Here is a 13,318-nt window from a genome sequence, read left to right as displayed (position 1 = left end):
ACTAATTCACCCAGCTAACATGAACAATTCAAGACAGGGTAACAACATTAGTTTTGTTTGTGATGGATTCCACATCAGAATTAATCTTAAAATGGCCAAACACGTTGATTTTAAATTAGCTGGGAAAGTGATAGTGAATTTTACGTAATCACTGTCATTAGTTTGTAAATAGCTAGGAACTTGTGCTGAGAAAAAAAAGGCCCATGAGTTTTAAGTCACCACAAGTTGGTGGATGATTTACACCAATTTGCCTTTAGCATCCCATATATGGGAGCTGACGATTAATGCCCAAAAGGACTTCAAAAAAAAATTACGACATTTGATCTACTAAAATTAATTAAACATAAAAAAAAAATTAGTTCTGGTAACTGTAAACTCAAGATCTCTTCATGATAAGATTTATATACCTTCTGTGCTGTTTAACCTCTCTGCCTCAAAAAATGAACAACTGAAATTATAGAGACATATTCCTGACAGTAGCACGTCATTCCTAAAGATATTAAAAAATAAGCAATGACAACTTTAAATTTAAAACAAAATTTTACTTTATTTTCTGACTCTGTGTTGTGGTTCTGTTCGCCGAGCTGGGAATTTGTGTTGCAGATGTTTTGTCCCCTGTCTAGGTGACATCCTCAGTGCTTGGGAGCCTCCTGTGAAGCGCTTCTGTGATCTTTCCTCCGGCATTTATAGTGGTTTGAATCTACCGCTTCCGGTTGTCAGTTCCAGCTGTCCGTTGCAGTGGCCGTTATATTGGGTCCAGGTCGATGTGCTTATTGATTGAATCTGTGGATGAGTGCCATGCCCCTAGGAATTCCCTGGCTGTTCTCTGTTTGGCTTGTCCTATAATAGTAGTGTTGTCCCAGTCGAATTCATGTTGCTCGTCATCTGCGTGTGTGTTATTATAGGACAAGCTAAACAGAAAACAGCCAGGGAATTCCTAGAGGCATGGCACTCATCCACAAATTTAATCAATAAGCACATCGACCTGGACCCAATATACCGACCACTGCAACGGACAGCTGGAACTGACAACCGGAAGCGGCAGATTCAAACCACTATAAATGCCGGAGGAAAGATCACCGAAGCGCTTCACAGGAGGCTCCCAAGCACTGAGGATGTCACCTAGATAGGGGACAAAACGTCTGCAACACAAATTCCCAGCTCGGCGAACAGAACCACAACAAGCACCCGAGCTACAAATCTTCTCACAAACTTTGAATTTTCTGACTCTATTAATTAATTATTTATTTTCTTCTTCTTAGTTTCCCTTTCTGCTTCCAATATTACCCAGATTCACTGAATTCGTTTCTCTACCATGTCTTTATTTCTCTATCCTTATATCTCATTGGTCAGGGAGAAGAATTTTTGACTTTACCATTCATCAAGACCCCAGGGACACTGTTGATCTCACCATGCCATTTTTAGTAACATCTCCAACAATATACAGTCCAAAATGGTTTTGAGCTGAAGATAAGGAAAATAATCTGACAAATAGAGCATGCCAGATAATGTCCTACTCTTATAAATTCTAGGCCATTAAGGTCTTATGGATACATGTAGTTAACTAGAAGTAATGCATTGACAGCTGGAATGTGAACTTCAACAACAGAAAAAATGCATCCTAAGCTCTAATTAAATTTATAAAATGCAACTTATTTACACCATTATTACAGCAAGCACTTTATCCAAAAGTGAGACAAATACAGGTGTATTTGACAGTTTTCTTCTCAAACTGACGCAATAATTAGCTAATGGAGAGAAGGAGGAAGAGAGGAGACCTGATCGAGGTGTACAAAATAATGAGGGGAATAGATAGAGTGAATAGCCAGAGACTTTTCCCTAGGGCAGAATTGACTGGTACGAGAAGTCATAGTTTGAAGATATTAGGAGGTAGGTATAAAGGAGCCGTCAGAGGTAGGTTCTTTACGCAGAGAGTTGTAAATTCATGGAATGCGTTGCCAGCGGTGGTGGTGGAAGCAGAGTCATTGGGGACATTTAAGCGACTGCTAGATATGCACTTGGATAGCAGTGAGTTGAGGGGTGCGTAGGTTAAGTTACTATATTTTACATTAGGATTAAATCTCAGCACAACATAGTGGGCCAAAGGACCTGTTCCGTGCTGTACTTTTCTATGTTCTATATTAGCTCCATCTTCTCAGAAAGGTATAATTGTAATTTTGTATGATGCAATATCAAACAATTTTGCCTCTTCAGTGAATTTTCTTTTGCTCGAAACAAAGTTTTGCATTAAACATGTCCTATGCAATTGCAGGTATTTAACTTTGATCAGATTGCACAAGCCACAGAACTAACTTTACTTACAATAAAAGAAAACATGACACAAAATATTCACAGTTATAACAGTATAAACGATACATGAATATGTTCAAGAAAAGTTCATAGTTGTTTAATTTCCTTAAAAATATTTCCTGAAGATGTTGTTTGGTACTGAAAGCTATTCAACAATAAAGCCCTGATAACTTTAAAGGACTTCAAAATAAGACTTCTTTCCAATAAAGTTGCACATTTTTGGATTAACTGAGAAGAATACACTTAAATCTTTTGCAGTCACATTCTCTGATTAGATTTACAGTATTCTATTCACAAACGAAGAAAAATATGCTCAAATACCAACTTGGCAAATTGCAAAATTGAATTCAATAAGACATGATAGTTATGGCTGCTCCTCCCTGCAAATAAAGTGACAATGAGAGCTGCTTATTTGCAAAATCCTACTGGTTGTGAAGGACGTGAACTTGGTCAATTGTGACTCCAGTCCAAAACTATATGGGTGAGTCTTCGCGCCCTCAGGGGCATAAATGTTTTACAGCCAGTGCCATCTAAAGTCTGAGATCAAAGAAAGAAAACAAAATTGCAACTAAAATGGTAATAGAATGTATTATTACAATGCAAAACAAGATAGAGCTCATACAGCCCAGTTAACAGAAAATACAGAATCGTAGAGGTTCACGGAGCACAGAAACAGAGTCTTCGCTCCAACTCATCCACACTGACGAAGTTTCCTAAACTGAACTAGTCCCATTTGCCTGCTTGGCCCATATCCCTCTACAGTTTTTCTATCCATGTACCTGTCCAAATGTCCTTTAAATGTTTTAACTGTACTTGAATAGGCCACTTTCTCAGGCAGTTCATTCCACATATGAACAATGTTCTGTGTGAAAACATTGCCCCTCAGGTCCCTTTTAAATCTTTCTCCTCTCACCTTAAAATATGCACTCCAGTTTTGAACTTTCTAACTCTAGGTAAAAGACTTTGCCTATTCATCTCATCTATGCCCCTCATGATTTTAGAAACCTTTGTAAGGTCACCCCTCAAACTAAAATGCTCCAGTGAAAAAGTGCCAGCCTATCCAGCCTCTCCCTGTGTTTATAAGATTCAGCAAGTTCCCAGAAAGATATGCCTATTAATATACAATCAGAAATCAAAGATAGATCCCGAATTAGGTTGTTAGTATTAAGGTATCTACTCCTATTTTCATCAATGCATTAATTAGTAATTTAAATAAACCTACTAATCTACTCTAAATTCAAAGACACCAGAAAAATTTCCACTTTTATCATCTGCCTCTTGTAAAACACATCAGGTTTTCATTCCACTTATTTTGATGTAATAAAGATTACATGTGGTTTCTGCAAAGATATGGGATCTGTTGGATTATTGGTCAGGCACTATTTCCTTTGGTTAAAAAATATAAAGAAATGTTTCTGCAATTAGTGATAAACATTTAATTAAATATATGTGAGATGATCCATTGAAAAATGGATATTTACTTTGGCAAAAATATAAGTGTTATATCTATGCGAGTTTTCACATATTCATGATATAATTAAGTTCACGTCACAGTTGCAATTGACTTTACTTACAAGATATAGCAGATGACTCCTATGCTCCACATATCTGTTGCATACCCAATTGGTTCATAGTTGATAACTTCAGGAGCCACAAATTCAGGTGTACCAAATAGAACCTTTAATGATGTTGCACTTTCTGGAAGAAACAGCATAAAAAACCCAAGTTATGCTCCAACCCTACTTCTGAAACAATTGAGCTCAGCAAATTAGTACCTCATTGCAAAAGCAAGCTAGTTAATTTCCAGCCTTAACAGAAGATTACAGCTAGCTATCTAGATTGGGCATTTGCCAAAGAGTTGTTCCATTTCGTGAGGAAGGGCTGAGATCAAAGGAAGGGGCAAAGTACTCAAAGGACAATGAGAGAAATGAGATCTCAGTTTGGAGCACAAATGGGAAGGTGAAGCACTCAATTAATTCATAAGTGAGTTCAAAAGGAAATGTATTAGAAAGCCTAACAAATATCAATGAAATTACATTGGCAGCAATTTACAACTGCTGCCTTCCTACTTGATTAATGCACATGAATATTAATATGGGGAGCACCTTAGCTCTCCCTTGAATCCCCAAGTACCATTTGACATTTTTCTCAGGTGGGTTTTAATTAAGCACACAGAAATTCCACCCCAAAATAAAGAGACTCGCATTTATATCATACCACTTATGACCTCAGAACTTCACTAATCACTTGGTGCAGTGAAGTACTTTTGAGCCAGTGTTGTAAAGTAGGAAATGTAGTACAGCAAAATCCTGGAAACAGCTATTTAACAATGAACTGTTCACTGGTTGCGGAGATATTTTATTTGCTCATGAGATGCGGGCATCACTGCAAATGCAAGCATCTGCTGACCATACTTAATTGCTCTTTAAAGGCAGTTAAGAGTCAACAGCATTGCCGTGGATCTGGCGTTGCATGCACACCAGACTGAGAAAGCCTTGCATATTTTCTTCCCTAAAGGACATAACTGATTGGTTGGGTTTTTTGAACAATGCTTGTTTCAAAGTTACTATTTCTGGGACCAACTGTCATTTCAAGATTTTATAAATTTAACTTAAATCCCACTAGAGACATTGGTTCAGAGATAAATATAGACTGGGACACCAAAGGTACCTCTCTTCCTCTTGTTTCTAATAGTGTGTTGGGATTAAGTGCATTTGCTTGGGAGATAAGATGGAAGGCTGCCATTATTTGTGCTGCAACCATACCTGACATCAGTAGGAGTTACACTGTAGACTGAAGCTCAGTTTAATCAGTCATTCTTTGAATATGCTAATGAGGCCTTGAGAACTCACTTGAGAAACATTAAAAGCTGTCATTAAAAGAGCCATTCCTACCCATTGCCTGTAGCTGCAAGTCCCTTCTAACTGTCAGTTGCAAACATGCACAATTCTGCTGTTCCCTTCCCCAGTTACCCTGAAGTGCTGGTATGGAGCAAGCCTGAACGTCATGGCAGTGATAATGAAGATCAACATCATCTGCCATTCTGCGTATTAGCTGGAAAGTGACCCAGTCTCCTTCTGGTGAGCGCTCACTTGAGCAGATGCTGCTTTAGATAGGAATAAGCAGGAGGCTGCTTACAGACACAAGTTGGGGTATCACCTGGTCAGAGAAGCCAAGTTACAATTTTTAAATACAAATGGGCATGATGTGTACTGTGCATGCTCTATCCATTTCTACAAAGCAACAAGTAGCAATAATCAATAGTTTTTAAAGATATGTCAATCTAACCTTGTTTGACAGAATTCTTGTGATGGCAGAAGTGCAGGTCCTTGTGGACCATCAAAAACAATGCAGCTCAATACCAGCCATTGGTTCGATATTTTCCTTCCTTTTTTACTTTCATTTAATGGTTCAAATTTCCCCAGGAGCCATGGATTTGTCATTTTAATTTATATAAATGCAAGTGTTTTGTTTGTTTTACTATTAAAAGTCAAGGAAAAGTTTGTGAATAACTTATTCACGCACGTAGAATGTCTGTCTATGTTAATTGTGAGGGACTAGGAGAAGGATGGGCAGTGGGAACAGGGGAAGACCCTGGACAGATGAGAAGGGGAAGCCTAAGACTTTTGCATCATGGCACATTCTTTCCAGTTACCTGAAAACTGAATTGGCAGTCCCTGGAAGCCTATTGTATAAAAGAGCTATCATAAATCACTTTGACTAACAAGGATTTAAAAAAAACTGTTTCAGCCATATGGATCCAGCGGGGTGACTAATTCATACGAAACAAAATCACATGACAATAATAGAATATGACAAAGTGGTATTCTCGTAAACTCATTACCTAATCTTCTTGCAAGTCCAAAATCAATGAGTTTTATCCTTGCTCCTGTTTTGTTGACACACATGATGTTTTCTGGCTTTAAGTCCAGATGTACAATCCCCTGTTTGTGGATGAACTGCACACCTTCATTAATTTGGAGCATGTATTTGATGCATTCTCTCTCGGTCAACTCAAAGTCCTCATCGATTATTCTCTCAAATAGCTCCCCACCTGAAACTCTGAGAGACACAAAGTTATGTTGGATAAAACAATGAGATAAAGCACAGACATTTAACAGCATACTAATAAATAGATGTGTATTTAACGTGTGGGTTTAGACTTTTAGCTCCTGTCTTTCTGATCAAGCAGACTCTTGTTATATACATCCCCGTTAGGCTTCTCATGTAACTTCTGCTGTTCCTATATCCTGTGTTGGGGGATAAGATTTTCTATCGTCCTTTTTGACATCTTACTTTCCTTTATTCCATCCAAGTTGTTGCTTCTTCTTCCCATTATGATGCATAGACACACAAGGATATCCCCATATGACATTCCTACTGTTGAGAGGCCTTCACTGAATGGAGGTGGGTTGAAAATTTCCTACTGGCATCGCACTGTCAGAAGGGTTAAGAATATGTCTGGGTAGGGAAAATGCCTTCCAAAGCCATTGAAAGAAAGTCATGCAAACTGCAGAAACAGCTACTGAAACTCTTCAGACCGACCAGCACCTCCCCGGAACAATTGTGGATAACCCTGCTCCTAATCATTCTCAATCTAACTTAACCCTAATGTACTGTTGAACTGCATGATAATCAGAAGTATAATGCTACAAGCCATAACTTGTTATGTATAATTGGATTACTTGGAACTGTGTACGTTGATCACAAGAAAGGTGATGTGAAAGTGAATAAATCATCAAGCTGAGATGAAATGTATCTCAGGCAGCTAAGGGAACTAATAATGGAGTTTCTGACTATTGTTTTCCAATCATCTTAATCTACAAACCTGGTACTAGAGGATGGCTAATGCTGGGCTATTATTTAAAAAGGGAGGACACAAGAACAAAGTAATTGCTAGTCAGTCAATTTAACCTTGGGTGGGCATGTAATTAAAAAAAAACCTTGAAAAGCAGAACATTATCATCTAAAGAGCATTTGTTTATTAAAGACAGCATGGATTGATTAAGGGAAGGTCATATACAAATAACTTGATTATATTTTGAGGAGGTTACAGGGAAGGTCAATGAAGGTAGTATGTTTGACATAGTTTAAATTGACTTTAGCAAAGTACTTACAAGGCCCTATTTACAACAAGGAGAAAGTGAGGACTGCAGATGCTGGAGACCAGAGTTGAAAAGTGTGGTGCTGGCAAAACACAGCAGGCCAGGCAGCATCCGAGGAGCAGGAGAATCGACGTTTCAGGCATAAGCCCTTCCTGAAGAAGAGCTTATGCCTGAAATGTCGATTCTCCTGCTCCTCGGATGCTGCCTGGCCTGCTGTGTTTTGCCAGCACCCCCCTATTTACAACAAGTCAGCAAGTGAAAAGCTCATTAGATCTAAGACAAAGTTATGGGAAGAATGTTGTGAAACCTGAGAGGGTTCAGAAAAGACTTGCAAGGATGTTGCCAGTGTTGGAGGGTTTGAGCTATAGGCAGAGGCTGAACTGACTGGGGCTAGTTTTCCTGGAGCATCAGAGGCTGAGGGGTGACCATATAGAAGTTTATAAAATCATGAGGGGCATGGGTACAGTAAATAGAAAAGGTCTTTTCTCTGGAGTGGGGGAATCCAAATCTAAAGGGCATAGGTTTAAGGTGAAAGGGGAAAGATTTAAAGGGACCTTAAGGGACAGCTTTGTCACACAAAGGGTGAAACGTGTATGGAATAAGCCCGCCAGGTGGAGGCTGGTACAATTATAGCATTTAAAAGACATCTGGATGGGTATATGAATAGGAAGGGTTTAGAGGGAAATGAGTCTAATGCTGACAAATGGGACTTGATTTATTTAGGATATCTGGTCAGCATGGGCAAGTTGGACCAAAGGGTCTGTTTCCGTGCTGAACCACTCTGACTACGATTATATGACAAAGTGGCAAATTGAAACAAAATGTTGCTTGGGGGGGAGAAGCAAAGGGTTATGGGTGCAGGATGTTATGATAACAGGAATGATATAATTGTAAATTGAAAGGATGGGTAAATATACCCTGACTAAACTTGCCCAGTATGAAGTAACCCTTTTTAACCCAGGTGCACTACATGATGAGATAGACGAAGGGGACAAGAGTCAGGTAAAGGTCCAACACAACTTTATTGAATACTTTATCAAGGAAAAAGAATATTTATCAAACTCTACTATTACATTTTAATTAAACTCTATGAAACTCTATTGATCTCTTTACAGGAGTCTTCAGTAAACAATCTCAAATCTACACTAGCTTCTGAGGATTTGCTCTACTCTATTTACAGGTCCCTACTGCTTTTTTTGAACTGGTTGTCTTTAAAGATTGGTAATACTTGTCCAATAAGGCTGGGTCTGGCCAGTCCTCGGTCTTTTGAGGGTTGGCTGATGTTTCAGGATCTACAGTGATTGACTTGGGTCTCTCATCTAGTATGTGATTCTGGTCTTTGGGTCATCTCAACGAGTTGGTCTTCTGGGACTGGTCAATCTAATGATCCTCACCACGAGATGGAAGAAGCTGGAGATACTGTGCAGCTCAGTTGCCAGTTGAAGGTGCTCTCTGGGGTTGCCATTAAAGTGCAAAAAGCAAAACAGCTGGGGCTCCAGACTGACCCTTTTATCCCTTTCTTTGTGCCCTTCTCAAAGATTCTGTGGTTTGTGTCCAATACTAGCATTGGGCAACAGCAGGAAGACCCAATGTGGTGGTGACTTTCAATAACGTAGTTTTTCAACCTTCAGCTGTTAAATGCTGTCCTTATCATTCTCTGGCTCTGGCCTCCTACTGAGTTGGGTACCACAAGTCTATGTAGCATTCTTCTAACAAAGCAGGTTCACTGGAGGTAGAAACAATGGTTCATTCTGAAACAATGTGGCTGTTAACACCTGACCAGGCCTGTCTGGTTTCGACAGGAAATTTATTGTTTAAGGCCTGGCTGCGTGAGTACTGTGTGTTCCAGCTCTGCAGTTTGCAAATTTCAGAATCTGGATAGTTTTTATCCGTGCTCATGTAAAAATGTCAATACTTCTGTTACAACCCTGGAGGTCATGGGTCATGTGAACACATTGTTTGCATTATGAGCCATTCATGTACAGGTGCATGATGAAGCAGTTTGCAGATGATACGAAAAAAGACTTTGAGATTGATGGTAAGATCAAAAAATGTAGCATTGGATAAGTCTTATAGACATAAACGTGGCAGAAGCCATTCTCTCCAGAGAAGTGTGAGCCAATGGGATTTGTGAAGGGCAAACAAAGCACAGGAATGTAGTCATACCAAATGATGGCAGATTGCACACCACTAGTGTCTCAAGGCCAATCAAGGATTAAGAATAAATCTGGTCTCTCCAGCAAAGCTTACATCCCATGGAACAGTGGAAAAAAATAAACAGTAGGATGCTGACGAGTGTTGACGAACAAAGGGACTTTGGACTTTGTGCTGCATACCCCTGAAGATAGCTCAAAAGATAGATAATGTATCAAGAAGGCAGACAGTATACTTTAGTTTGTTTGCTGGGGCCTAGAGTATAAGAGAAGGGAAGCTCTGTTGGAATTGTATAAACATATAAAACACTATAGTCAGCTGTTTCAGTACTGTGCCCTGTTCCAGTCCCTGCATCACAGGATGTGATTTCACTCGACAGGGTGCAACAAAAGATTTACAATGGCATTGCCAGGAATGGAGACTTTTAGCCATGAGGAAATATTTCATGGGCTGGAGTTGTTTTCTTTGAAACAGAGAAAATTGAGGGAAGATTGAATTCAGCTGTATAAATAGTCAATATGAAGGACCGATTTCCTTTCAGAGATGTCAATAAGCATGAAGCATAGATTTAAAGTAAATTTTAGAAGGATTAGAGAGGAGTTGAGGGTTAATTGTTTTCATCCAGTGGATGGTGATCATCAGGAACTCACCGCCTGAAAAGGTGTCAGGGACAGCAACCTTACTGCATTTGGATATGCATGTGCGATTTGTCACCAGCAGGGCTCTGGACCAAGAGATAACCAGTCTTTTTTGGCTGGTTATGCTTCTGTCATTAATGTTTCTACATTTCACAGTGGAGGATGTGGCATAGTAGTATCATTGCTGAACTAGTAATTCAGAGACCCAGGCAATGTTCTAGAGGTCTGAGTTTGAATCCCACCACAGTAGGGGATGGAATGTTAATTCAAAGAATTTGAAAGGATGACCATGAAGCCATTGTTGATAATTAAAGAAACACACGACTGAAGAAAATCTGCTGTCCTTGCCTGGTCTGCTCTCTATGTGCCATTATGCCCAACAATGCTGGTATTTTTTCGCTAGAAGTTTACTCTGATCTCACAATTGGAAGAAGTGAAGTTCCACGAAGAGGTGAAAGAGATTATAAAAATGGACAAACCACATGTACTTGTTCTTCTATATGTACATTGGAAATCAACTGACAATGCACTTAAGACAATGTGATTGCACTTGTAAAGCGTTGGTACATTGATGCACTCAGCATGGTCAGATGCAAGAGCAGGTTTCTCATAGTCTAATTGAAATTTAACAGTTCAGTAATGTAAAATTTGATTACTAACAGGAAATAACTCACAAGAATTTCAGTGTAGAGTTCTGGCAATGTCATTTAAAGGGATGAAACATCTAAGAATTATACCTTCTCTACTAAATAAACTGTTTTCTGCTTCTGAAGAAAATAAGGATGAACATTTTTGTCTCAATGATATTATGAAAGCATTGCAGATCAAAAGCATTTTTTTAAAAATTTGTTCAGAGGATATGGGTATTGGTGGCTCGGACAATATTTATTGCTCATCCCTAATTGTTTGGAGGGTCATTGAGATCCAACCACGTTAATGAAGACTGAAATTGAATTTGGCTGACTCATACCAACAATACAGATCAAAACAAGGTAAAGTAGGAAAGAAGGAGTTTGGTTGGATCACTTGTCAATTAGTTTAACATTTACAAATCAACATTGATATTGTATATTCCATAAGATGATGCATATAAGGAAAGGTAATTTAACTGCAACTCAACAAGTGAAGCTTCATGCACTTTTTGTTGTATTGTGGATATTGTAGACTTATAGATAATAGCATTAGGAAATGGAACAAATTGTTTGCAGTCAATGCTGGTGCTACATCAAACATTCCTCTATTTGATATTGAATAACCCAGATACTTCACAGAGCCAACCTTCCACTATCCTGACAGAATACATAAATACCATCCTCCGAAGATCATTCCACTTTCAAACTGTGTGACTTCATCAGCTCACAGCATGGCTGCCAAATTAGTGCCAAAATTGGGATGGCCTCATGGATGCTGGGTAATCCAAGATGGAGGACGGGAAAAATTTCTGGCTGTAAGAGCTGCTCCTTTGTTTGAGGTATTTTAGGTGCTGGAGATCATTTCCTTGAATTCCAGGAGCAGCAATTACTGTTTTATATGCTGTTGCATTGTTTTGGAACTTTGGGAAAAAAAGGTCAAAACAACAGCAGTTTAGAAGGGAGAAGAGCAGACAAAGGAAGCACATGATGAGGACAGTGCAGGAGAGAGAGAGAGAGAGAGAGAGAGAGAACCTGCACAGTTACCGCCTTTGCAGTTTGAATTCGTGTATCGCTGGACAGCGGTGTGCATCTGGGAAAATTAACAAACAGTGAAATTCACAACTAATCTTGGAGGAACTGTTGGGCAAAGTTCACAGCACAAAATCAGATAAGTTAATTGTTGTTTTAAGTCTGTCCAAGAGAAAGGCTCTAGTGAGTATAGTGGATTCTTTCTTGATTATAGGTTTTTAGAGATAAGACTCTTGATTAGACTTAAAATATAAGCCATAGCTATTAATTTAACCTGGGGCAGTGTATGTAGAGGAATAAGACAGTGTTATTTTCTGGGTCTGTAGATTGTGAAGGAGCAAAAATGGCCTTTGCAGTGATATGTACTTCTTGTCAGATGTGGGAGTTTAAAGAGAGTTCAAGGGTTATTGCGGATTATATCTGCCATAAATGCTGTTGGATGCAAATCTTATCAGATCAAGTGGATCGGTTGGAGAGACAGATAGAAGTGATGAGGAATTTGCAACAGCAACAGTATGTGATGGATGGCAGTTATAGGAAGGGGGGAAAGTCTCAGATATAGTCACATGGATGGGTTAACTCCAGGAAGGGTAAGAGAGGTAGGTACCTAGGGCAGGAGATTTTGAGGATATACCCATTTCAAAGAGGTATGTTGTTTTGGAAAATGTAGGGGGTGATGGATGCTCAGGGCAACGTAGCACGAACAGCCAAGTTTCTGGTATTGAGACTGGCTCTAATGCAACAAGGGGTATGTCGGTTTCCAAGAGATCAATTGTGTTAGGTGATTCTGTAGTCAGAGGTACAGACAGACGTTTCTGTGGCCAGCAGAGAAAAAGCAGAATGGTGTGTTGTTTCCCTGGTGCCAGGATCAAGGATGTCTCTGAGAGGGCGCAGAATGTTCTTACGGGAAAGAGGGGACAGCAGGAGGTCATTGCCCACATTGGAACCAATGACATTGGAAGGGAAAAGGGTGAGACTCTGAAGGGAGATTACAGAGAGTTAGGCAGATATTTAAAAAGGAAGTCCTCAAGGGTAGTCATATCTGGATTACTCCCAGTGCTATGAGCTAGTGAGGGCAGGAATAGGAGGATAGAGCAGATGAATGCATGGCTGAGGAGCTGGTGTATGGGAGAAGGATTCACATTTTTGGATCACGAGAATCTCTTTTGGGGTAGAAGTGACCTGTACAAGAAGGACGGATTGCACCTAAATTGGAAGGGGACTAATATACTGGCAGGGAAATTTGCTAAAACTGCTTGGGAGGATTTAAACTGGTAAGGTGGGGAATGGGTGGGACTCAGGGAGATAATGAGGAAAGAGATCGATCTGAGACAGCTGAGAACAGAAGTGAGTCAAACAGTCAGGGCAGGCAGGGACAAGGTAGGGCTAATAAATTAAACTGCATTTATTTCAATGCAAGGGGCCGAACAGGGAAGGCAGATGAACTCAG

At 39.5% G+C, this 13,318-nt stretch overlaps 1 protein-coding gene across 3 annotated transcripts in view; it reads right to left on the bottom strand.

Annotated features, from left to right (window-relative positions):
- Window positions 1-13,318, bottom strand: part of LOC122551600 (myosin light chain kinase, smooth muscle-like) — a 424,085-nt gene that overhangs the window by 38,517 nt on the left and 372,250 nt on the right. For all 3 annotated transcript variants that reach the window (XM_087989064.1, XM_043693744.2, XM_043693743.2), the window contains exons 27-28: window positions 6,155-6,372; window positions 3,885-4,008 (exon numbers count right to left, since the gene is read on the bottom strand). In XM_087989064.1, the coding sequence (XP_087845190.1) occupies window positions 3,885-4,008; window positions 6,155-6,372 (342 nt within the window). The remainder of the gene's footprint in view (window positions 1-3,884; window positions 4,009-6,154; window positions 6,373-13,318) is intronic.

The sequence above is a fragment of the Chiloscyllium plagiosum genome, unplaced genomic scaffold (assembly GCF_037043375.1).
Source record: "Chiloscyllium plagiosum isolate Xiang-an unplaced genomic scaffold, Cpla_swu_hap1 HiC_scaffold_7, whole genome shotgun sequence".
Taxonomy (NCBI): Eukaryota; Metazoa; Chordata; class Chondrichthyes; order Orectolobiformes; family Hemiscylliidae; genus Chiloscyllium; species Chiloscyllium plagiosum.
The sequence above is the reverse complement of the archived record's forward strand: the minus strand, read 5'-3'. Positions and strand labels throughout refer to the sequence as shown.